Genomic DNA, 27,529 nt, shown 5'->3' on the forward strand with positions numbered 1-27,529 from the left:
GCATATTGCACTACATATTTCAGACAAAAGTTTTTTTTTGTGATGAAGCATCTACTGTATATATAGCATAGGTTTTCCTCTTCCCTGATTTCAGGATATATTCTCTGTTCCTAGTTCACAGTACAGTAGGTCTCCAAGGTAAATTAATTCATCACAAACATAAGAAAAGTTTAATGAGACCAAGGTATGGAGATTTTAACAAATCAGGAAAGAGATATTACTTTATTGAAGCATTCTTTCTGACACCGGCAACACTAGTAAGGAATTGAGATTCAAATGGGTCAGGACAATATACTTCTATTCAAGCTAATATCTAATGTTCCAAGGGTATTGAAATTGAGGCCAAGGTTTACAAAAATTCAAAGCAAGATATTAATTGGAATAAATCTCATTTATTAGAAAAAGTCAATCTATCTTTCTTACAGGTCCCTCTGTTTCTTTTCTAATAACTTACCAACATGCTGGTAATGACTAAATATATTCAAATTTTCTAGCTTATACATATACATGAAAAAATCCCTATCTTACATTTGCTAAAATACATATCACACTCTTTTCAAACATACGTAGATACGATTATTTAGGTTTAAAATGAAAAAAAAAGGACATAAAAAAAGTACTTTTAATAAACAACTAAAACCTACATCTTTTAAACATAACAAAACAAACTATGACTTGTTCTTCTTAGGTGGTCTGTAAACACCAACAACAACAGCGTGATCACGCTCGTATGGTTCCAGAGTAATCTGTTCTTGTGGCTTCAGCTGGTCTTGCTGCAATTTCTTGATTTCGCCAGCAAAAACAGCTTCAGCACTGGCCGTGGAGTCAATACAGTTTGCCTTGATAGAGATAACATAATGTCCACCAACCTGCAAAATTAAACATTTTTCTATCATAAAATATCAATAGGTCGTAATGATTTATGAAATCTAAAGGAACAAAGCCACATGAAGGAAGTCCGCTATTGTAACCATTCAATTTTTTTGAAGGATTATATAAAAACTAGATTTGAAAAAACTCTAACAGTATAAACCCAGGACAAGGCGAGTATTAATTTAAAAATAGTAAAATAGTGCGAGTAAGGGAAAAAAGCAAGTGGTAATGACAGACCTTCATACAGTACCTTATTTACACAAACCCCATACTGTACTATTAACACCATGATGTTTTCAGTATCAACACTAAAAACAAATACTGCTAAGCTAAAACGTATTTCAGCAGATAAAAACTCTTACCTGATGAGCAATGTAATTAATGTTCTGATCACGGTAAGGTTTGATCATCACACTTTAAAAGATATCCAATTATTTGATAATGTTTGAAGTTTTTGCTGCTCCTCAAGTAGAGTAATACTTTTTACCCTACATCTTTGGTGTTCCCAGACAACCAATTGTAAGGAAATTTTTGTTTTATATTTATAGTTTTCGCTTTACATTTATAAAGTGACATGTCTGTTCCCAATACACACAATAACTGAACACGAATAAGGAATTATTTCTTGCTATCATTTCATAAAAACCAGATACTTTCATTAATATGCTTCCATGTGAAGTACAGTACTGTATAGTACAACATTTAGTCATTTTTTCACGACTAAGTCGATGAAAGCTTTGGAAAACTTGAGAAAGGATTTTATTTTTGCCTTTTAATACTTAAGGAAGAGCGACTTCAAGTCGGAACTAACATAAGTCGAACCAACATAGAGGGGTATTACTGTATAGGATTATAAGTTGATATCAAAACCAGGCATCGCTGTCAAAATTCCTAACCTGTACAGAGCTGAACCTAGTTTGTTTATGGTATTTGAATAAATATTTTTACTGTTCCCATCCATAAACTAGAGATGATATACTCTCAAAAGTACATTGTTCATTATCAAGAACTTCCTTTTGGCTCCCTTGTTCACAGGTTTTGCCCTTTCCATGTACTTGAACTGGGAAAGCAACAACTTGCCATTCCATTATAACTACACACAAAATTATAAGGGGAGGAGGAATAGTAAAACTAGTTCTTTGCTATGAACCCCACAGGTAGATTTACAGACAAATACTAAAATGAAAATCTCAACTGGCAATCCATAGGATTTGCTAAAATCTGTGGCAAAACCAAAGACTATGAGAAGTAATAGTGAAAAAGAGGCTTTTTAAATGTAAGCTCGAAGAAAACATTAGATTAAAACACCACTAACCATGAATAACACGAACTTCATCTCTGATCAGAGAAGAACTATTCCCATTTCAATGACATCAGCAAGCCATTATAGCTTTTATAAAATGATCCTTAAATGATATCCCTTTTAAGAACCCTAGGGCTACTTATATCTGGAACATTGATTTACCTTCTTTTCTGGGATGGCCTATTGGCCAGTGTCCTGACCAACACCTCTCAGCAGCTAACAATTAATTTGATGCCTGATTTAAAATGGTGTTTGGAAAAATTTTCTTTTTTGTTATAGTTGGCAGTTCCACTTAATGACCTTAAATTAGAACAAAAGAACACTTTTCCAAACAAACCACTTTAAATCAGGCATCACATTAATCCTTAGCTGCTGAGAAGAGCGATGGTCAGGAAAGCCCAGGAAAGGTAAATGAATGTTGCAGATATACAGTAGGGGGTCGTTACTATTATAATAGGTATAGTTTTATATATTTGTTTTTGTGATTTATTAAACATTTTTTGTGCTAGAAGTACGATCAAAATACAATATAACACTCTTAGATTAACAAGGATAAAGCCAATAAAGCCTTCATCATCTATACCTTTATCATTTAAGGATATCAACTACAATACACAACAGCAGCAACCCTGCTTTCCTTCCTAATTTTCCATTTTTTTCAGATTCCTTTGGTCATCTATTCCTGACATATTTCATTTTCATCAAGACCAAAAGGTTTCTCCTCAATGAAGAACAACTAGAGACTACATTTTCATGAAAATTATCAGCCAATTCAAATTAGTGCTGTAAAAAGTACAGCATCATTATATCATAATAATAAACAAAGAAACTTACTTTGAGGAAATGATGAGCATTGATGGCAACAATACGGGCTTGATCTGGTTGTGCAACATCAGCAAAAATGGTATCGACCATCCCTACAATCATTCTATATTTGTGAGGATGCCTGGCATCTTCTACAATGGGTACAATATTGGTGCGTTTTTTTGCCATATTAACCAAGTCTCGTCCTGATCGTAGTGAGAACTCTACAGCATACACTACTCCTTCCTGAAATATAATTTTTTCACCAATTTAATAATTGACCTATAACAGGCACTTATTTCAATTTCCATATTTCATAGATTCATCACTGAATAATACATTATCTAAACTCAATTCTGCCAACCTACTTTTTATTTCTTAAATTACATTTGATATAGACTTCCACCAAGACTTACATTAAATATTTGCAAGACATCAAACAGATGAGAGATTGAGGAAGATTGTAAAGATTGGGAAACAGTAGTAAGGATTCATTAGGGGCAGAGGGACTGAGGATGCCATCTTTATAGTAAGGCAGTTAAAGGAAAAGAGGCTAGAGGTAAACCAGAAGCTCTTCTGTGCTTTTGAGAATAAGAGAAGTTATTTAGAATGGTAGAGATGACAAACAAAAGAACAAGGACAAAAGTAATAGCTGTTGGAGAAACAGAACCCTTTGAAGTTGCTGTTGGATTACACAAGAGGTCAGCATTAAGCCTGTTTATATTTGTGTTGGTCTTGGATGTGTTAAGTGAAGAGATCAGAAATGAAGAGTTGCTGTAATTGCTGATTCAATGGACAGTGGTGGTGGTGTCATCAAAGTCTACGGAACGTCCTAAGGCAGGAGGAACAATGGTGCTGTTGTTAGTAGAAGCATGAGCTCCTGTACCTGGTAGCAAAACCTCTTTCCAGGGGCTGAGCTTTGGATGAAACCATGCAAAGGGATTGGTCTATGACTTGTGAAACTCTCCCCCTCGGATGTCCTGTGCCTCAGGGGCTTGAGAAGATATCGAGCAACTGATATCATAGCGTCTTGGGAACATTCCGAGGAGCGGAACAGGGACAACAGTGCTCGTGCTTTGGTAGCAGGAGCATGAAGTTTAAATACAAAAGGAAAGAGCATGAAGAAACCTCTGTGCTCACGAATGGAAAGCCTCATAATCTGTACAAAAGGTAAAAAATAACATGGGTACTTTTCACAGATAGCGTGAACTATGAACGTTGGAACGAAACGTAGGAACAGAATAGCGTATTAAAAACATGAATAGTGTACCACAACGCATTCTCGAAAAAGGGAACGTTCCAGATACGTAACCTCACGCCTAACACACGACGGTCATCCTTCCAAGTAGATATGTTCCCTATATACCATACATCCCACCCATACACGAGAAAAATTGGTCGTGAATGCTCTGTCACTTAGCTAGAAGTAATTATTTTTCCGCTATGTACTATCCCTCCCAAGTATATGCTGGGAGAGATCGTTCAAGGTGTTCTCATCACTCAGCTGGGCGATAGAAGACGACCGATTAGGAAGTGATTGATCAGTCTTAAGATTGCTCAAAGAAATGATAGACTATTTCGACAAGAGGTAACCCAGAATATAACACATGTATCCTTAGTGCTTGGAAATTGTGAAAACTGATAGTTTTTGTAAAACCTGTGGGCCTTGACAATCACGTTAGTGGAATTTGTGCAAGTGCATGATCGTGTTTGTTAACCTCATGATACGTGGATGATGTGTTAATGAAGCTAGAGCATGTGGAGGGTCGCGTTTGTGAAGCACGTGCATGTAGATGGTTGAGTCTATGAAGCTTGTGCATATGGATATTTGTGTTCGTGAAGCTTGAGCGTTAGGATGATTGTGTTCATGAAGCTTGTGCATTTGGATGATCGTGCTTGTGAAGCTCATGTGTATGGAAACCTTGCATTTAACAAGCGAAAGGTATTATGGTCAGAGACTGTACATGTGAAAGGTAGCACTCAGAAAATGTTGGTTTACACACGAAAAACAGTATGATAAAAGACCGTATGTGGAGCCTGTGACCCTATAAGTAAAGAATGTGAAGACAATATGTGTGAAATAATATAGGGTGAATGCCCAGAGCAATAGCATGCGCTAATGTAAGGGGCAACATGGTACAAGACTGTACGCAGAATATGTGCACGTGTGAGCAAGTCTTATTGAAACCAGTGAGCTTAAGAGCACATACAAGTGGATCCCCTCACCTCATAGAAGGAGGGAGGGATAAGGGCAGAGCTCTTACATCCCGACTGGGATGTACATTTTCAGCACAGCACCATCTGTCCAAAAATATGGAAAGAGTCATGTAGACTCCTATCGACCAAAGCGCCTTGATTTCTTCAATGTTTTCTACTTGTTCTTCATTAGTTGTAGAGAAGACTCAGTGAAGACGAGACAAGAGAGAAGGGAGATCTTGAAGTTTGTCTTTTCTTGAGTCATGCAGATTGATAACAATGTTTTTTAGCCAGGAACTACACATCAGAAGGCTCACTTTTTTAGTATGCTTTAATCAAATGGATGAGGAGAGCTCTAGTTTTAAATCTCCCAGTGATGAAGATTTTGATTTTTTCCACGATACCGAGCAATGATAAATTTTCGTAACTGAGTGACTGAACAAAAACGGTGTATCGGTACAGTAGCAGGGTGGTCATCCTGAGGAGGAGGGATGCCAACAGGTTAAAGTCAAACTTACAAATACAGTATAAGCCAAAACATATGGTAAGTCATTCTTTTGCCAGAGTAGGAAATTATGACTTGCAAATGAAAATTATATACCAGAAACTACTGCAACAATTAAAAACACACCACCTATGGTAGCCGATGTGGTAAGGTTCCTGACTGGGGTTCAAGTCCCGCTCAAAGTCATTAGTTCCTTTAGTCACTGCAATCTTTGTGAGCTAAGGATGGGGGGGGGGGGTTTGGGGGAGCCTATAGGTATATATGGTCAGTCTCTAAGCCACTGTCCTGCTTGCTAGGGCAATGTCACTGCCTCTGCCATTTATGAGTGGCCTTTAAACCTTTAAATGGGCTTCAACATATACTGTCAAGTTGCACTGCAATACTTTTTGATGGATTTGCTACCAGTTTGATTACAGCAGCCTAATTGGACACAACATAAATAGACCAGTCAATCAAAACATAAAAACAAAAGTACCAAAGGTTTGACGATTAAAGATTAGATAGGGTAAAGGCATGGGGGGAAAAAAAGAAAGAAAGAGGTGGGGTTAGAGCCAAAAATTCTGAAATACCATAACTAGAAATAAAATGATTAAAAAAACTCACCGGCCCAACTACATCAGAGACGTGAGACACTGTAGTTCCACTAGCTGCTCCCAAGTAAAGTACCTTGCTACCAACTGGCATATAGATATTTCCAACTCCCCCGACGACTGCTGCAGCAAGTTTTGAACGGAAGGGGTTCCACACACGATATTCCACCTTCTCACCATTATCCTATTCACAAAATAAATTTATAATAAAATACCAACACTGTACATTGCAAACCACATAACTTTCTTAATATCACATTACATTCTAATTATTATGGAATACTTAGGATTAACCATTAAAATAGAAGTAGAAAACCTTAGAGCAACCTACCTCAACACTGACTCTCTTCTCTCCATACACACTTTCGCCTACTACCATATTTTTTGTTACTAACACATCTTCCTTCCCTCGAGCAATGTATATGCCTTCGTGACGATGGGGTTCAATCATTACACTGGCACCTCCTCTCATACCCCCTGTTGATGGTAAAATACTGAACTGTAATGGGCAGTGGATGGAAAACTACAAAAAATCATACGAGAAACTTGAATGAACTACCTACAAACTCATGTAAACAAAATTAAAAATCTTAAATTAATATTTTTCCTAGCTATAAAATAACCGAGTCCTTTAATAAGTGCATATTTTTCAGCTAAACTGGATATGGCTGTTATAACTTTAACAAGGTTGCTGTGTCAAGGAAGCCCCACCCACATGACAGGGCAATGAGTCCCCAATATATGATTCATTCCTACGCGAATACAAAGCCTCGTCCTTTAATAGAAGATTCATCCTAAGTATGAATTCCCTTCAACAAAATGGCTGGATTTACTTTCCTGAAAAATGTCAAAGATCTTTGTTCCTCTGTACAAGGCAAAATTAGTGCTTCGTGTAACCCTCTTAAGAATTTGTACATGAAAATGAAGCAAGTGTTGAGCAGATTACTAACAGGGACTGGTAGATGGTCAAGGAAGAACCTACAGTACACTGGTAGAAGAAATGTTATCTAAATGAATGGTCATTACGAGAAAATGTGTGCATATATTTGTTTATCATCCCCATTGCCTGGGAGGATAGGGGGAGGTACTTCTATAAAGCAGATGTCACCTCACATGCTACCACTCCAGGTGGTGTCATGCTTCAAGGCTTAGTACAATTAACAGGATTGTTGGTTCTACTATATGTTCCTTGCTTCAGAGAAGTCAAATGAACCAAATAACATCTCCACTTCTCTGTGCAACCTGCTTAGTGGACTTCAAGTGTCCGTAACAAGAGAGGGGATAAAAGGGAGCATAAAGTGAAACCCAAACGCCGTTATCCTCTTCGAGTTTTGACAAGTCCTAAGGATAAAGTGTCGAAACCTAAGGGTCATTTTGTAGGTAGTGTATTGTTAAGGTAGGTTGTCTCTTCCACAGAAACTCCCCTTCTACCCTACCAAGGTGTTCTTCCTCAATACCAAGTCCCCCCCCCCTCCCATCACATATCTTGTGAGCTCTAACACTGGGAGGAGTCTCACCATCCTCAATCTCGTATGCTCTCCTGATCGTTTCCCATAACAAAAATGAAATGCTGTTCGGATTGATGTTCCTTGCCCTTGTGGGCTGTAGCTATGAAAAGGCTCTGCATAGCTGGTCTGCAGTGTGCAATTTGTTTTAGTTATCTCCTGATGGGAAAAAGCAGCTCCTCTGGTGAATCAGAAATGGAACTGAGGAAGGATATTGTGAAAAGACTTCAGTTGTTTATCCTGATGCGCTATAAAGTTCTAGGTTTTGGCTACAACCTCCAGAATGAACTAAAAGGTCATTTCCTACCCACCTTCAGTGTGAAACCAAGTAGGAGATATCATGGAGCACAAAGAATTTTTTGGAAGGGAGGAAATTTCTTTGAAGGCTCCTGGGTCTCGTCCCTCGAACTGGAAGACCTGGCCTAGAGCGGTCAGATAACCCCTGACCACTGGCAATGACAATCTCTTGACCTCTGGAGAAAAACCTGTAAATCCACTAACATATAAGGAGGCCAAGACTGGTGCAAAGGCCCATAAGGCTACCCACTTGACTTGGTAGACTGCTAATGAAAATTTTCTAAGGTAACCTGACATCTTTTGCAGTTTTCCTTGATAACCGCTTCTTTCCAAAAAGGAACTGGATAGTCTTCAACTGTGAAGAGATAGTGATGAGAGTGCGTTGGCCAATGTCTGGTCTCAACAACAACTCTTAAGGTTCGTCCATGAGAAGAATGACTAGGTACGGGTACCACTCCATGTCAGGCCACTTGGGTGCTATCAAGGCTAACCAAAGGTTGGGTTTATCAAGGACCTTGTTGAGAACTAGTCTGATTATGCAGAAGGGAAGGAAGGCGTACAGATCCATTGTCACAAGGTATTGGAATGCATCTTCAATGAACAATATCAGGTCTGCTACTTATCAGCAATAGCAGGAAGCTTGTAGGTAAGACTTGACACAAACATGTCTAGTGTCAGGGAACCACAGGAAGTCATAAGAGTCCTGGCCACTTGAGGAGGAAGGAAACACTAACCCAATCTCTTAGTATATCTTACTGATCTTCTCCGCTGTCATGTTTTGCTTCCTCAGAATGAACCTTGCTGTCAGCTCTACCACTTTTCCATTTGCCAACAAATGAATCTTCGTCACCATGCCGTACGGACTATGACACCATCCACCCTGCTTGTTGATGTACGCTACAACCATGGAGTTGTTGCTCATCAGCGCCACCTAATGTCTTTGAAGCTGTGCTGCAAAGGGCACCAAACTCTGGTCGGATGGGAGGAGATACCAGATACTCCTAAGAAAGTAGTTCGAGGTAAGTACCGTGTTGGAACAATCTATAATTATTGTACATTTTGCGTTTATTTATTGAAAGCATCCAACCCAAAATGTCATCATCAAAAAAGAGGAAAGTGGATAATGAATCTCAAGTGTTCCAAGAAAGTGGACCCATAATTTTTTTTTCACACAAATCATGGGAAAACCAATGTTTTATTGTATTCAGTCAGTTGCATGAAACAATACAATGTAAAAATACACCATATTTCCAAAAACTTATCTCTTTACGATAATTTTCAAGGTGAAAGCAGAAAACAAAAAGTAGAAACACTTGTTAAAAGATTTGGAAAAAAAACAGCGGACAATTTTTGTAAAAAGACTTGATGATGATTATTTGTGTTTGTTATATTGTCAGTGAGGAGACTGCAAAACATTTGAAAAAGAATTCCGAGGGCAAATTTGTGAGAGAGTGCCTTCAAGCAGGGGTTGATATTTCATGTCCAGCCAGAAAAAAAAAATGATAACATTAGTTTGTCTCGTAGAACTGCAACAAGACGGATTTGATGAACTTGCTACCAATGTAGAAATGGTCTTGAAAGAACTTTCTTCAAAGTATTTTTCCTTGGTTATTCATGAAAGTACTGATGTGGCAAATACAGCCTCACTTGCAGTTTTTGTATGGGGAATTGATGATAATTTTAGTATCACAAGAAATGCTTGGTCTTCAAGCAATGAAAGACTACCACTGAAGAAGATATTTTTCAAGAATTGAAAACAATGGCTAAATTAATTATTGATTTTTAAAAACTTAATGGTTTATCAACAGATTGTGCACCTGCAACGGTTGGTAATGAAGTTGCCTTAACTTCTAAAATTAGAAGAGTTAACTTTTATGAACATAGACAAAAAAATTGTCACTGCATAATTCAACTAAAATTTCAACAAGTCATGTCTAGAATAGTTTCGTATATCAACTTTATAAATTCTCAAGCATTAATCACAGCCAGTTTAAAGAATTTCTTGAGGATGTTAACCCTTTTACCCCCAAAGGACGCACTGGTACGTTTCATAAAACTCATCCCTTTGCCCCCTTGGACGTACCGGTACGTCCTTGCAAAAAAATGATATCGATTTTTTTTTTTTTTTTTTTATAGAAAATTCAGGCATTTTCCAAGAGAATGAGACCAACCTGACCTCTCTGTGATGAAAATTAAGGCTGTTAGAGCAATTTAAAAAATATATATATATTGCAAAATGTGCTTGATAAAAAATAACCCTTGGGGGTTAAGGGTTGGAAATTTCCAAATAGCCTGGGGGTAAAAGGGTTAAGGCAGAATATGGAGATTTGGTTTACTACTGTGAGGTGCGATGGTTGAGCAAAGGATAAATGTTAAAACGATTTTATAATCTTAGGAGTGAAATCTTCACATTAATGTAATATAAGGAAAAAGTCTATCCCTGAATTAAGCGGTGATGGCTGGGTATGGGATCTCGCTTTTCTTGTTGACTTTACTTCATATCTCATTGACCTGAATTCAAAATTGCAAGGAAAGGGTCAATTTTTTTCATCTGTTGTACAGCCACACACTTCAAAACAAAATTACTATGGAAAAACAGCTGAGAAATGGTAAAACTTTCCATTTCCCTATATTGTCAAATCATTGCAAAGTAGACTGCACTCACTATGCTCATGAGCTTATATCAGTTCACAAAGAATTCATCGGTAGATTTCAAGATTTCAGATCACAAGAAACTAATCTATGTAGTTTTTCTTCACCATTTGATATCAATCTTTGAGGAAGCTCCCAAGGAATTGCATACAGAATTGATTTAACTTCAAGGAAATGAAGATTTGAGACGAAAAATTAGATTATTCATTACTGGAGTTTTATAAAAATCTACCTATGGAAGCTTTCCAGAGGATCACAGACTTTGCAACAAGGAAAATATCACTATTCTGGAGTACTTATGTATGTGAGCATCTGTTCACAAAAAATGAAATACGCAAAATCAAAAACAAGATCAAGGCTGACAAATAATCACATTTGAGAGTGGTAAATAAACACCAAGCCAAAATCTCGCATTAGAATATGGTTGTTGAAAATTTTTCTCATATGTAATTGCAAGATTAATAAACAATGAGTTTCAGTAAATGATTTTTACTATTTTTGTTTTCTAAACCTTATTATCAAAAGTTAACTATCAATATATAAAATCATAAATGATAAAAATTAGTTTAATGTATGTTTATTTGTATAGAAAGTACAACTATGTATGCATACATATTTTGCAGCCAGTCTTGGAAAACATAATCTGGCCTACAAGTGAAAAAAGGTTGTCCATGCATGCTTTACACCCTTGACCAGATCTCTGGTCAACCTCCTGTGGGGAAAAATCTCCCGAACAATGAGAGGTGCCCAAGAAGTCCGTCCCTGCTTGGCTGGAAGAGCCCAATAGTTAAGGGTAATTCCAACACTTGTCGAAGTAGTGACTGCCTGTCATCAGAAGGCAACGACTTTCCTATCGCTGAATCCAGCCTCATTCTCAGATACACCATTTCCTGTGGGGATCAACCAAGACTTTTCCCAAACTACAATGATCCCCAGTTAGGAACAGAGGCGCAAAAGTTCGTCTCTTTGTTGGATCAAGGCTTCTTCTGAGGAAACAAAGCAGCAGCCAGTCATTCAAGTACCAAAGGGGTCTCACTTCCTGAGTGACTGTCCATGACAACACTAAGACAAAGACTTTAGTGAAGACCTGCGGAGTTGAGAATCCGAAAGAAAGGGTCTCGAGTTGGAAGATCGCCTTCAACGCAGAACTGCAGGTACTTTCTGATGAGAGGATGAATGGGTATCTGTCAGTAAATGTCCTTCAAATACAGTGAAAACATGAATCTCACTTCCTGATTGCTGTTAGGACATTTGCCTTCTCTCTTGAAGGGCATCTCCTTAGGACCCAGTTAGCCAACATGTTGAGGTCATAGTACAATACCTGTACAGTATACTGTATAGCCTTATAGCCAGAGAAAACGAGGTCGATATAACTCCTGCGGACCTCTGGTTTTCTCAATTCTTACTTTGTAGCAAAGAGTGAGACCCGGCTAATACAGAGATCGAGCCAGGTGACCTGGATTGCAGTAAAGGCTGCTGTATCCATGGTCATCATCACAGCTGCCAGGAAAATGGCACGAGTCTCTCCACGGACCAACTTAATCAGGGTTACATTGCTGTTACCAGGCCACACACATGAGGGAATAAACAGCAAACACAAATGTTGTCTAGCTGGTGGAAGAATGTGAATATCGACAGGATGGATAGACAACTGTCGTCCAGTTATTATTATTATTATTATTATTATTACTATCCAAGCTACAACCCTAGTTGGAAAAGCAAGATGCTATAAGCCCAGGGGCTCCAACAGGGAAAAATAGCCCAGTGAGGAAAGGAAATAAGGAAATAAATAAATGAAGAGAACAAATTAACAATAAATCATTCTAAAACAAGTAACAACGTCAAAACAGACATGTCATACATAAACTATTAACAACATCAAAAACAAATATGTCATAAATAAACTATAAAAAGACTCATGTCCGCCTGGTCAACAAAAAAGCATTTGCTCCAACTTTGAACTTTTGAAGTTCTACTGATTCAACCACCCGATTAGGAAGATCATTCCACAACTTGGTAACAGCTGGAATAAAACTTCTAGAATACTGCGTAGTATTGAGTCTCGTGATGAAGAAGGCCTGGCTATTAGAATTAACTGCCTGCCTAGTATTACGAACAGGATAGAATTGTCCAGGGAGATCTGAATGTAAAGGATGGTCAGAATTATGAAAAATCTTATGCAACATGCATAATGAACTAATTGAACGACGGTGCCAGAGATTAATATCTAGATCAGGAATAAGAAATTTAATCGACCGTAAGTTTCTGTCCAACAAATTAAGATGAGAATCAGCAGCTGAAGACCAGACAGGAGAACAATACTCAAAACAAGGTAGAATGAAAGAATTAAAACACTTCTTCAGAATAGATTGATCACCGAAAATCTTGAAAGACTTTCTCAATAAGCCAATTTTTTGTGCAATTGAAGAAGACACAGACCTTATATGTTTCTCAAAAGTAAATTTACTGTCGAGAATCACACCTAAAATTTTGAAAGAGTCATACATATTTAAAGAAACATTATCAATACTGAGATCCGGATGTTGAGGAGCCACCGTCCTTGACCTACTTACAATCATACTTTGAGTTTTGTTAGGATTCAACTTCATACCCCATAATTTGCACCATGCACTAATTCTAGCTAAGTCTCTATTAAGGGATTCACCAACCCTAGATCTACATTCAGGGGATGGAATTGATGCAAAGAGAGTAGCATCATCTGCATATGCAACAAGCTTGTTTTCAAGGCCAAACCACATGTCATGTGTATATAGTATGAAAAGTAATGGGCCAAGAACACTACCCTGTGGAACACCGGATATCACATTCCTATAATCACTATGGTGCCCATCAACAACAACTCTTTGAGATCTATTACTTAAAAAATCAATAATAATGCTAAGAAACGACCCACCCACTCCCAACTGTTTCAGTTTGAAAACAAGGGCCTCATGATTAACACGGTCAAAGGCAGCACTAAAATCAAGGCCAATCATACGAACTTCCCGACCACAATCAAGGGATTTCTGTACAGCAATGGAGATTGTAAGAAGGGCATCACATGCTCCAAGGCCTTTACGAAAACCAAATTGCAAACTAGGGAGTAGATGATTACCTTCAGCAAACCTATTAAGACGTTTTGCCAGAAGACGTTCAAAAACTTTAGATAATATGGGAGTTATGGAAATTGGGCGGTAATCAGTGGGACTTGAGCTACCACAAACACATTTACATAGAGGAGTAACATTACCAATTCTCCAACTAGTGCTAAAAGCTCCTCTTCTTGCTAACTTGCGCAAAATAACAGATAACTTTGGAGCTAAGAAATCTGCTGTCTTTATAAAAAACAAAGGAAAAATACCATTTGGGTCTACACCTCCATAGGCATCAAGGTCCATCAACAGAGCTTTAATCTCACGAGATCGAAAAGCTAAACTAGTTAGTTTAGCCTCAGGAAAACAGGAATGAGGAAGTTCAAGTTTTTCATTACTCTGTTTACTGTCGAAAACATCAGCCAAAAGGGTTGCCTTTTCCTTTGGACAGTGAGTGACTGAGCCATCTGGTTTGAGTAAAGGAGGAACTGTTGCATCTACACCAAAGAGTGCAGATTTAAGGGTAGACCACCATTTATGTTCCTGAGTTGTACCAGAAAGTGTTTCTTTTATAGTTAAATTGTACTCCTTTTCAGTTGAGGCATAAACTCTCTGAGCAAAAGCTCGAAGCTGAGTATAGTTGCTCCAGGTCAAATCTGATCTGTTACCCTTCCAAAGATGATAGGCCTCCTGTTTCTCCAAATAAGCACGTCTACAATCATCATTGAACCACGGTTTGTCCTTCACTCGGTACCTTAGCACACGAGAAGGGATACGCCTATCAATTATGTTGACTAGATTCTCATTCAAAGGGACAACAGGATCTGCACTATCATATAATTGTGACCAATTCAAGCACAAAAGATCATGCAAAATCCCATTCCAGTCTGCTTGGGATTTCATATAAATTTTACAAGAATATGATATATCAGGGACAAGCTGCTCAGTCTTCACTAATAATGAAATCAAGGCATGATCAGATGTCCCGACTGGAGAACCAACCTTACTAGTTATAACGCCAGGGGAGTCAGTGTATACGAGGTCCAAGCAATTACCAGACCTGTGAGTAGCTTCATTTATGATTTGCTCACAGCCTGATTCAGAGGCCTCGCTTCTTCCTTAATACCCATCGACCTGACAATCTGTTAATAAATTTATCTAACCGAAAGTAAATGATTAACACAGCCAGCTGAGGATCCCAGAAGTATGACTGTACTATCTGGCAACTGAAAACAAAACTGGGAGCTCAGTGGCCTAATAGGTGGAACAGCCATATGCAGGTTTGCTTATAGTACCTATCAAAGACAAGGATTTGTATTTGTGTGGGAACAACTATTCACCAAACCCAAACTACAGCTAATGCTACTGCATCTTCTATAATAAACAATTAAATATATACAGAGTTAAAACATGGCTTCATTTCAAAGTTCCAATCAGTGGACATCAAAAGTTAAAATAAATTTCATTACTAACCTCTTCCTCCACCACGACCACCTCCTCGTCCACCACCAAATCCACGACCACCTCCTCGTCCACCACCAAATCCACGACCTCCTCCTCGTCCACCAAATCCACCTCCACGACCTCCTCCTGGAGAGAAGCCACCACGGCCTCCCCCACGACCACCACCTCCTCTGGGTGAGAAGCCCCTTCCACCTCCACCACGAGGTGAGAAGCCTCTACCTCCGCCACCACCACCACGTGGAGAAAAATCTGAAATAAACAAATTCTTAATCTCATTGCATACCATATACTTATTATAGAACAATACAGTAGATGAATAAAGGTACAACTCTTTGAAAAACCTAAAAAATTAATCTTAAAAACTCCAATGAGTAATGAGCATCATTTAACATCTAGAATGGGAAACCTGAAAAGATCAACCTTGGAAAACTGCATTCCCAGGATTGTTATGATCTATGAAATATTCTGTAGTGTGTATCCATCCTCCAAATATTCTCAAAGCTGTTTTCATCATTTACATTTCCCTCTTTGAATACCATTTTCTGACTGTAATGACAATCTCTATTCATTTGATGATGTAAAATAGACTTAAAATCAACTCTCCATTTATCAACAAGGATAGGTTCCAACAGTCATCATTTGATATTTAGTTTGATAATAACCTATTCAACTATAAATATGTACTAAACTCTAATAAATGTACAGTAGTTGATTTTGAAATTTCATCAGTTCATAAAAAAAGTCAATCATATAATGGCTTATGCTGAATTCAATATAGTCATTTCTTGCTTGAGGTTTTCGCCTACCTCCAGCTGATGATCGCAAGCAAGTGTTGTTGTGTCACACTACGATCTAACGGTTCAAGGAGCGAATAACAAAGTGTAAAGGAAAGAAAGAAAGAATCAGCTGACATCACTATGGCACCCAGAAATTTTCTGACTGTTGCAGTAATATGTTTTCTCGATATATTACGTGAATTGAAGAATTCTACAACTGCCACAGGATAAACAAAGCAGATTCTTATCATCTCCTAAGGCTTGCTGGACCCAAGACTGCCAAGCAAGAGCACGTCCTATTTGCAAGTTTGTGATCGCTGCTTCACAAGCTTTGTTTCCCATTTTTCAGAAGCAATGGCTCGATACTGGCAAAAACAAAGCATACACACCACTGAATTAAATTTGTGGTAAAGTTATCCAAATCCAGAGAACACTCATTTGCAAATAACCAGCATAACTGTATACAGTACATTAACGTAACGGAAAGACCGCTGCACTCCAAGGGATGGGATGAAGAAAACTAACAATCATTCTTACATCGCTATCACTATCAAAATGCAATACTAGTTGTCCTACGAGGGAGCAGGCCTTGCTACACTACCATTTGAGTGCTACCACCAGTTTCAGAAAAGATATCCAGGGACTACTTGCAGATATATTCACGAAGGACTTCACTACTTATTCCATGGTTTATATACGTTTAATATGGGCTGGAACATGATAGCTTACCCATCGGTCTATTAAAATGTGAAGTACGTTTTTCACTCTATAAGTCCATTGTTTACAGGAGACTGAAAAGGACTTAATGCGCATGCGTTTTTTCCCATGGTTTGGGGAGCTTTCTGTGGATTTACAATGACATATTTGTCAGGTGGTTTTTTAAACCAATTAACAGGTGACAGGTACTTCTTCCCAACTTCCCAAATGTTGTTCTACAACAGCCATTTTTTGATCCCTCAGTTTCAGCTTAACCAGCATCACATAATGAAGTCTCCAAAAGAGAACTAAGGGAAGTACATCAATCTATTTCGAAATTTAGTGTAATTTCGTTCAAGTCGGCAATTGATTATGGTGGAAATACTCTGCGTTTAGTGTAAAGCTATTGTTACTCATGTGAAATTAAAAAATAACAGCGAAATAATGCCTCAAAAGTCCGATTCTGACTTTAGGGACAAACCAGCACATTTTCTACTGCAAAGTTTCAGTAAAGAGATTGCAAAGAAAGAAAAAAAAAACCTGTGTCAATCATAAGGTAAAGAATTATTCGTGATTTACTTTTTCATAATGTAGATTTATTTGTGATTTGTTTTTAGTTTGTGACCTGGGAAGGGGGGATCCAACTAGCGATTGTGACCTGGGGAGGGGGTTCGGTGGGCTTGGCCCCTAGGGGTTGTGACCTGGGAACTACTAGGTTAGGTTCTGAACCCTTTTACAAATCTCAAGTGTTTAATAATCACGTTTTGGCTTGTTTTCAGCCACTTACATGAACCATATATTTTGGAACTAGTTATCTTGTGCTTATTTTGTATTTCTGACCATCATTATTACTGTACTCATTTATTACATTTTCCTACCCAAAAAACCCAGTTTCCCACAGGGGGCCCCAATAGTCTTTATATATGGGGGTCCAAAAACTCATGAACGCGTGGTTTACCCCAAAATAATCATGGTCATAAATACATAAAATGAATACAGAAGTTTCAGAAATATATATACATATATCTATATCCTACGATAATGGGGGACCCAGTAGGAACTTGGGGTTTTGGGTGGGAAAAACATACTGAGGGAAATGGTATATAATGGCAAAACAAGCCTTTTATCTCCATACATTACCTTCTTGGATGTATAATAAACGGAGGAAAAGACATAAAAGTATAAGAGGATAAACTTTGGAGGCGCCGTTGCAAAGGCTATGTCTCATGAAAAATACAGTAATATTGAGCATCGCAAGCTAACATTAGCAGTGTTCTTCATTTTTCTTTTGTCATTCTACTTGTCGGTTGTAAACTCTCGTTCGTTCGTTTGTACATAGCAGGTTAAGACCTTCTGCGCAAAATCCTCTCCTCCCTGTGCATAGACTCCTCCTAGGATTTCTTCTTCTCTAGCCGTCAAATTTAACTATTCGACTTCACCCGCTTTATTCAAGTATATGACTTGATGCAGTAGAACTATACCATTCCTTTTATGTAATACACCCTCGAATACATATTACGTTGGACCCCAGTATTACTTGTTTTATTATCCGATACCTTATAAAATCACCTCATTTCATAGTATTCCCATTAAATATCATTTATCATTTTATCTTGCAATACTACTTTTATATATTTTGTTATTATCTTATCATGCCCAGATTTCACATAAATACTTGCTCTGGACAAGTTTCCCATTCTGGTTCAACCATGTTTACTCTCTAGACTCTGTTGCTTTTCCGTTAACCAATCACGAACCCATAAGTATGGAATCTGTACAGGGGGGTTAATATTCCCCACCTTCCAACAAACCCTTTTCCATGGACACCTTTGTCCATGTCAGGTCTTTGTTAGTTCAAGTAACGTGTTTATGTGTATTTGACGATGGAAGTTTTATAAACTTGCAACAACTGCAGTAATCCATACTTGAAAATTTTTTGGTGAATTCCAATGTTGATAATTTTCTTAAATCTCGTAATGTAATACAGTAGCCTAACGTTTACGGTGTTCCAAGTGCAGTACTGTACTAAACTAAGAAAAAGAAGTTGAGACATCACAGACTCACAGTCACAACACCCCGGTGACCCACAGGTTCGTTGTCGCGGTCATAAAAGTCATTAAATTCTTTAATTTCATATATTTGCAGGTAGAACCTTGGATAGGGGTTGCGACCTGGGAAGGGGGTCCGGGGGCTTGCCCCCACCTAGGGGTTGTGACCTGGGAAGGAGGTCCGGAGGCTTGGCCCCGCCTAGGGGTTGTGACCTGGGAACTTCTAGGTTAGGTTGGGTGGGTTTGTTATGTTCTGTACCCTTTTGTACTTTTTTATATCTTGTGTGAAGGGTATATGGAAAAATGCTTTAAAATACACATGCTAATATTATCGTAGCATTGCTAACGTTAGCAATGGCAGTGTAACATTGCTAACGTAAGCGTTCGCAGTACATACGTTCTTGACGAGGGAAGTGACACGGAAATTGAACGTCATTATATTTAAACATTTCAAAAGAACATATATAATAAGAGACCTTATATTTAAACATTTTAACAGAAAATATGGTAGTTTTCCTGTAGAAAATAACGTGATTTAACCGGTTTTCACCTTCATTTCAGTTGTAATAACAGTGATGGTACAATTAAGAAGGAGAGTATGAGGGACTTTAAGGATAAAAAAGGAGGGGGGTTAATGGTGATATACAAAGACGACAAGGAAATAGAAATGGAAAAAGTTAATTCGAAGAACTTAGATATATTGGATGTAAAAGAAAGTGAGACTTATTGTAGTATATATGGATTGTGGCGGGGATAGGGAAGGTAAAGAGAGAAACGTAGTGATACGAGCAGAGCTAGAGAAAAAAATAGAGGAAGTAGAGGAAGATGAAGCATTAATTATAATGGGAGATTTTAATGGTCATCTAGGCTTCTTGGGATACCAAGAGGAGAATGAAAACGGAAAGAAAATACTCGAGGTAATAAACAATAAAAACCTTATATTATCAAATGTAGATGAGAAATGCAAAGGAACATATACATGGGAGAGAGGTGATCAAAGAAGTGCCATAGACTTGGTGTTGGTTAATAAAGAAATGTATGAATACTTCGATGAGATGAACATAGATGAAGAAAAAGATAAAGTAGATATATCTGACCATAATCTGATTGAGGTAGAGGTCAGCGTAAAAGCGAAGATAGAAAACTACAAAAAAGAATTTTGGAAAGAAAGTATGTATTACAAAACAGACGAAGAAAGTCTTAGGGAATACAGGGAAGAATTAAAAAATAATATAGAGAGCAGAGAAATCACAAGGATGGATGAATTTGATGAAGTTGTAGAAGAGGCAGCAAAAAGAAAGCTACAAGCAAAGTACAGACGGAGAACAACTGGAGAAGAGAAAGCAAAGATAGAACCAGAGTGGATGACAAATTAAATCAGAGAGGAAATAAAAGAGAAAAACGATACCTGACAGGAGAAGAAAGGGAAAGAGCGTTTCTGCTGTATAAACAACAAAAAGAGAGAAGGCAGGTTATAATAAAGGAAGCAATGTGGGAAAATGAAAAGAAGAAGGCTAATGAAGTAAGGAAGGATAGGAACAAGATATTCAAAAATATTGACAAACTAAAAGGGAAAAAGGAAAAGGAAGAAGAAATACAATTATATGACGAAAATGGGGAAAAACTATCCAAAGAAGTAGCAGAAGAACAAATAGATAGGTTCTGGGGGGAAAACATTTATAAAATGCACGAGGTATGGAATAGTGAAGAAAGACAAAGTTATAAAGAAAAATTAAAGGAAATAGAAAAAGAAGAAAATTCATTAGGACACTCATACCCTATAGAAATAAGAGACCACATGGATATGATATCACCAATAACAAGAAAGATAACACCAATGAATATTCCCAAGTTAACAGAGGAGAAAGTTAGGAAAATTTTAAGAAAAATGAAAAATATAAAGGCAGCAGGTCCAGATGAAGTGAAACCAGAATTATATATAACTATAGCTAATGACAGCAAATGTTTGGATATCATTACAAAGTGCCTTCAAAATGAAACGGAGAAGAAGAACAAGCCCGAAAAGTGGAAAAAGTCTAAAACAAAAATGATAAAAAAGGTAAAGAAACCCACAGTAAAAGATCTAAGACCAATTTCCCTTACAAAATATTTATGGCCCTCGTGAAAGATGAAATAGAAGAACACCTTGAGAGAAATATGGAGATGAAAGAAATGCAAGCCGGGTTCACAAAAGGAGGAAGAGTAGAAGACAACATATATATTTTACAATACTGTGTAGAAGAAAGCTACAAAAGGAAGGAAAGTTCAATAGATTTCAAGAAAGCATATGACTCAATAAAGAGGGAAAAAATAATAGAAATTATGAAAGAATATAGAATACACCCAAATGTAATAGATACATTGGAAGAAATCTACGAAGGAGACAAAACCAAAATAAACATATGATATGAATTAGATAAAGAATTTGAAGTAACGAGTGGGATAAAACAGGGATGTACGGGGTCAACTACTCTATTTAAACTAATTACATATAAAATAAATGAATTAGAAAAGAAAGGAAAAGGCTTTGAAAACAAAATAATAAAAATGAGGGCATTGTTCTTTGCAGATGACGGTTTAATTGTAGCAAAAAATATAGTAGATGCGGAAGCAAACAAAAATACTAGTAGAAATATGTAGAGAATGTGGGCTAGAAATAAAAAAAAATAAGTCATATAATCATATTTAATATGAAAGAAAAACCGGAAGAAATAGAGGGTATTAAAGTAACAGATAGCATAAAATACTTAGGAATATAGATAGAAGGGAAAAGAAATGTTTAAAAAACAAAAGAGGAAAATTATGGAAAAGGCAGAAAAGCTAGCTAACTTAACCTACTCAAATATTGCGAAAAGCTGCCACAAAATATTAATAGGAAAAACATATTGGAAAAATGTAGCCTTACCCGGAATACTGTATGGCACGGCAGTAATGAACATAACAGAAAGTGAAATACAGTAAAACGATTACAGCAGATTGAAAACGGAGTAGGAAGAAAAATTTTGGGAGCACCACCATATCCAGCAGTAGCAACACTACGGGGAGAGATAGGAATGTCCGAAATGAAAACTAGGATAGCAGGAGGAAGGCTAAGGTTTGTGAAAGGGATAGAAGAGGGGAGAAATGATTTGCTAAAGACAATTCTGGAAGAAATGAAAGAAAATGAAAATAACAGGTGGATGAAAGACTAAGAAATGGATTAAAGATATGGAAATGAATGATAGAACCTTTAGGAGAATGGGAAGAGAAGAGCTTAAGGACAAAATTAGAGAAGTAGAGGGTAAAAAGTGGAGGGATGAGATAAAAGAGAAAAATAGTTTAGAAATATACGAACAAGAAAAAGGGCAAATAGGAGAAGAAATGTTTTATGACAACAAACCTAATTCTATTATTATGTATACAGCTAGGGCCAACTGTTTGAAATTAAACGATAGGAAAAGACATGAAGCGGGAGGTAGGGTAGTGTCCAGACCTCAGCGACGAAAGAAGAAAAATAGTGGAATTGCAACAGCCGTATGAAGAAGAAAAGAAGAAGATAATAGGAAACGTGCTGTTCAAGAAAGAAGGAATAGAGAAAAGAAAAGAATATATCTATCAAATGTGGAAAAAAAGAAGAAAATAAAAGAATTAGAATAAAGAAGAAACCCAAAGAGGTGCCGATGGAAAGGCAAATCCCTCCGCCCAACAACAAGAACCAGTTTGGCTACTCAAGGTTAGTCATACTGGTTGTTGTTTGTTTGCGGTTGAAATGAAGGTCAAATTTGGTCGAATCACGTTATTTACTACAGGAAAAGGGGTAAATGTAGTTTCTAGGGACAGGGCGATATCTTTCTTATTACTAGCCAAATCGTTTTTCCTTATGGGGAAGATGTTCCTTACTATGATATAATATACCATACCAAGTTACTCGATCGTAAAATTTCCCCCAAGCATTGTTTCCTTCCTGACTATAATAACACCCGTTTAGCGGCGCTCTGTTCGCCTATCAGCTGGTGGCGCAAGCTTGAACAGTTATTGATGTTCGGACTTATGTTTTCGCTAATCCTAACAATCTTCATTTTTAACCTTTTGTTAAGATTGTTAGTTCATTGGGACACGTCCTGAAATTATGCCGAATACTAGTTTGTTATATATACAACCAAAGGTTTGGTTAGCCAACATCTAATTAAGATGTTTCGGTAGATGAAGCCAGTGTCAAACCAAGCACCCGAACCAACCCATCGTTTACGTGCGCTTGTAAGCCTACTTTTGCTGGCCACGTGATTTTAAAATTTTTAATCCCACCCCCCCCCCGACCCGAGATTGACCTAACCACGAGGTTGACTCTTCTTTCCAACGCTAAACGCCGTAATGGACAGACGCGTTAAGTATAGTTTCTATTTGAGCGATGGTGTTGGGTTTATTACTCATATAGATTGGTAACTTTTCCAGGGTAGTTTGTAGCGCTCCGGCCACCCCCCCATATTTTGTTTATTATCACTCCCACTGTTATCTTGTATAGAATAAGATCGTTTAGAAATGGTCTACGGATCTTAAATATGTGCTTAAACGCACTTTTATGTTTTTTGCCGAAAACCCTAAATTACCTGAAAATTTATGTGGCTCGAGTTCTTACTCCGGCAACGAATCTTCTCGCTCCCGTAGTTCAAAAAACCAGCTGTAGTTGGCGTTACGATAGCGATAGCACCGCTGTAGTGGCAAATTACTGAACTAATGGCGGCCGCGGTACTTTTGAAACGACCCAATGAGACCCCACTTGACCTGCGGATTAGCCTAAGGGCATTTTTTTGCCCAATCAGAATTCAAGAATTTCGATCATACCATACCTCACACGAAGCACGCTCGTTCTTTCTAGTGCAGACACCATGTCGTCCGGTGCTACATCTCGTGTTTCTGAAGATATAATCAAGTTCAACCAAATTAACGACCCTACTTTTTTTCAAGTGTTCAGTTTCATGGCCACTAACAATTTCAGTGATTATTTGTATTTCAAAGGCCTGTTAGGTGATTTTTCCGGTGTGTGTTCTAGTTGCAATATCGGCGAAGTCACTAAGAAGTACGACGGCAAATCAAGAAACGGTGAAAACACGTACTTTTGGCAGTGTAATTTTCACAAGTGCCGGAAAAAGATTAGTTTCAAACGAGACAGTTTTTTTGAAAACTCCCAGTTGTCGTGCCAGGGTATTTTTATCCTCATCTGTGGTTTTGTTTATAAATTTCTCCAATACACCATTCGCCACCCGCCCATCGAAAGTCAGAAAGAAGATCGTCAGCGCGCCTCCCGAAGATTCGGAATTCAGCGATTACGAATATTAATCATGTAAGTACACATGGATTTCAGTATTTAACTATGTAGTTAATGTTATTGTTGTGTAAGGGGGTGGGGTCTGGGGGGGCCCAGCCCCCCCCCCCCCCCCCCCCCCCCCCCCGGTAAGGACACGGCTTTTAGCATAAGTTAGGTGGGTTTTTTAAGTTAGCTTCTCCCGTCGTACTCGTAGGCAAGGAAACTGTTGTGTAAGGGGGGGGGGGGGGTCCAGGGGGGCGAAGCCCTCCGGGTAAGGATATGGCTTTTAGCATAGGTTAGGTGGGTTTTTTAAGTTAGCTTCTCCCGCCAAAATCGTTTTTAGAACGACGGCCACAGTTCAGGATATACCCGTTTTCTACGAACTTGATTTTAGAACAGCGGCAACAGTCCACCCCACTTTATAATATTCCCATTTTCTATGGTTGAAAACGAACCGGGCTGTCACCCTACAAAGGCTCCCTTTTCCATTATTACAATGTGGTTAATATATAATTTAGAGGGCTGCCATAGCTTTTTTCTGTGTAGGCGAGAGACTTACGAAGGGGGTCCGGGGGCTTACCCCCCCCTAGGGGTTGTGACCTGGGAACTACTAGGTTTGGTTAGGTTGGGTTTGTATGATAGTAGAGTGTTTGGGGGGTTGCAGGGGGGCATTATCCTCCCCCCCCTCCGTTAGGTCATTAGGAAGGTAAGGACATGGCTTGTAGGTCAGTTGGGGGGGGGAAGTATGGGTTAGTTGTTGTCCATTTTTCTCGCACGTTTCCGACATTCATGCGCTGAGTGGTCCTACTATGTAGATTGTTGAGACAAGCATTTATAAAATTAGTTCATTCATTATTTCATTCTGTTAAACTTCCCGTGAAAAACTCGATAAGTGACGATCTTTACTCTATTTTCTGGCGATTGCAAACCTATCCTAGTATGTAGTTTGTTGGGACAAGCATTTACAAAACTAGCGAATTTAATATTATTTCATTCTGTACCTTGCCACGCAGTTTCTCGCTCCCATAGTTCCTAGAATTCCCTATAGATGACGTTCTGATCGAATCAACAGCGCCATAGCGGCGGAATTCTGAATTATTAATCGGCCGCGGCAATTTGAAACGACCCAATGGGAGCCCACTTGACCTGGGGATTAACTTTTTCACCCAATCATAACTCATTTTTTCTAAAATTCAAATACGGAAACGGGAGCACCCATCGAGGGTCGGAAATGCTCATTCTTTACCAACGTGGCGCGATGGCAACTAACCAGTGTGTAGATACTTGTGAATCTTTTTTCAATTCAGTCAATCCTAGTATGTTGAGGATTATGAACTTTACAACAAGTGCTGAGTTTTCAAAATATTTATATAAAATGGGACTTTTAGGCGACTTTTCCGGCATTTGTGCAAAATGTCATATCGGTGAAATGCGCTACAAGTATGATGGAAAATCGGCGAATAGTGGAAAATCTAAGTTTTTTTGGCGTTGTTCATATAGTTATTGCCGAAAGAAGATCGCCCCTAACCACGGTAGCTTTTTTTCACGATCAAAGCTACCGTACGAAGATGTGTTCGTTATATTAGCAAGTTTTATTTATGGTTTTTCTCAGAACCAGATTCTCCCTATGTACAAAAAGTTTGCCTCTCACACACTAGTTGATTGGTACAACTTCTGTCGCGACGTGTGTGCGGAATAAGTGTGGGGCGCCGTTGTAGAGGTTACGAATAAACCCGCAAGCTGAACAGGAAATAATGTAAGTACAACCCTCTCCGTTTCTGGTTTGTGTGATCGCGGCCACATGTATGCATGATGTCGGCCGATTAAGAATAGGCAAGTGTAAGGGGGGTCGCAGGGGGGCGTTAGCCCCCCCGTTTAGGTGTTTAAGAATAATTATACGGCTATGTACGGGGGGTCGCAGGGGGGCGTTAGCCCCCCCGTTAAGGAGAGACACGAGTTGTAGGTAAGGTTAGGTGGGCACATTCAGGTTAGGCAGTGTTCTATTCTAGAGTTTTGGCAGAACATTCTGTTGTAGAACAACGGCCACGTCTTACGAAGGGTTAGAAAACGGGAAGAAATTCCCGTTTTCTATGTCCGCGGGAGGACCTGGCCGCTGATCTACAAAGGCTCCGAAAGTGTTTTGCCGAAATATTCATGGTCAGAAATGGATAAAACATAAGATAGAGTAGGAATATTATATGATTTGTGTATTTAGATTGATATTAAAGTATATCAAACTGTTCATAAAGGGGATAGTATACTCATGAACGGGTATTTTGTCAAATGTTCATGGTTAAAATAGATAAGATACAGATGAGTAGGAAAGTACAGTATCATATGTTTAATGTAAATTCACCAAATTTTGTAGTGGGCCCAAAATCGACTTGGTGTGGCGTGGCCCAGTAATAAAATACATTGGGTTAAACGAAACTAATACGTTAATTAATGCCGGTCACAGGACACAAATTCCCCAAGGTTTACTATTAAGTCATAAACACCAAGAAACAAATAAATCATTAGGTCCTTCATAAGGCAGAGCAGTTTAACATGTCCACGGTAATGGTACCGAATCCCCACACGCTGCGACAGCATGGGAAGGATGCAGACTAGACAAGTCAAATCATCAAAGATAAAATACACCATATTGGCATTAATTTACACTCAGGCAGCAATAGAAATAATTAACGACAGTTTGAACAAGAAATGGTTATAGTTACCAGGTCTTCCCATTGTTTACACCGCTGAAAACAACCAATTCACTACAACACCAAACAACTTTAAGCCGCGTGACGACCGAAATGAGCTATACGAAATTGGTGCAAGCTTAACTCGTTCCCAGTTTGGGCGCGTTCGGTATCAGCATTTTTAATATTTTAATATTTTATACCAATTCAAGTGTTATTTGATTTATATCGAGATATTATAAAATTAATATTTTTTCTATTTTCAAACTGTTATGCCGTGTATATTAATAATATACATCTATATCAGAGTTTGTTCTGCAAAGACATTTGTTTCACTAAATATTTGCACATGTAACGTATTCTTCTTCATTGTTTTTTCTATTTTTATAAAAAAAGAAAATTATGAGATCTTTTATTTTCAAACTTTTATGCCATGTATATTAATAATATACATTTATATCAGAGTTTGTTCTGCATAGACATTTGTTTCACTAAATTTTGCACATGTAACGTATTCTTCTTCATTGTTTTTCTATATTTAAAAAATTGTCAAAAGAAGAAGTGGAAGGACAATATAATGTTATATTCTGGGAAAAGGTGTTTACAAAATGCACGAAAATAAGAATAAATAGGTATGAAATAATTAATAAAGGTTGAAATACATATGGGGTCTGTACATGTCTGAGGAGAAAGAGGCGCGAAGTAGGAAATTATGAATGGAGAAGTATTGAATTAAAAACCCCCTATTTATCATGTTTTG

The 27,529-nt window shown here is 38.0% G+C and overlaps 1 protein-coding gene across 1 annotated transcript; it reads right to left on the reverse strand.

Moving 5' to 3' along the window:
* Positions 1-208: 208 nt before the first annotated feature.
* On the reverse strand, positions 209-26,932 carry Fib (rRNA 2'-O-methyltransferase fibrillarin). Its single transcript, XM_068356848.1, has 6 exons — positions 26,803-26,932; positions 15,291-15,530; positions 6,603-6,748; positions 6,285-6,455; positions 3,011-3,226; positions 209-869 (listed from the first exon to the last, which is right to left on the reverse strand). The coding sequence occupies exons 1-6, from the start codon at positions 26,813-26,815 to the stop codon at positions 669-671; spliced, it is 987 nt and encodes a 328-aa protein (XP_068212949.1). The 5' UTR covers positions 26,816-26,932; the 3' UTR covers positions 209-668.
* Between the last annotated feature and the right edge of the window lie 597 nt (positions 26,933-27,529).

Source organism: Palaemon carinicauda, chromosome 33 (genome assembly GCF_036898095.1).
Source record: "Palaemon carinicauda isolate YSFRI2023 chromosome 33, ASM3689809v2, whole genome shotgun sequence".
NCBI lineage: Eukaryota > Metazoa > Arthropoda > Malacostraca > Decapoda > Palaemonidae > Palaemon > Palaemon carinicauda.

What these genes read in the sequence shown, in the direction of transcription:
- Fib (XM_068356848.1), bottom strand. An exon ending in AGAAGAGAGTCAGTGTTGAG is followed by an intron (nt 6,456 to 6,602) that starts GTAGGTTGCTCT and finishes TTTTGTGAATAG; the next exon opens with GATAATGGTGAGAAGGTGGA. An exon ending in ATGCTCATCATTTCCTCAAA is followed by an intron (nt 870 to 3,010) that starts GTAAGTTTCTTT and finishes TTAATTTTGCAG; the next exon opens with GTTGGTGGACATTATGTTAT.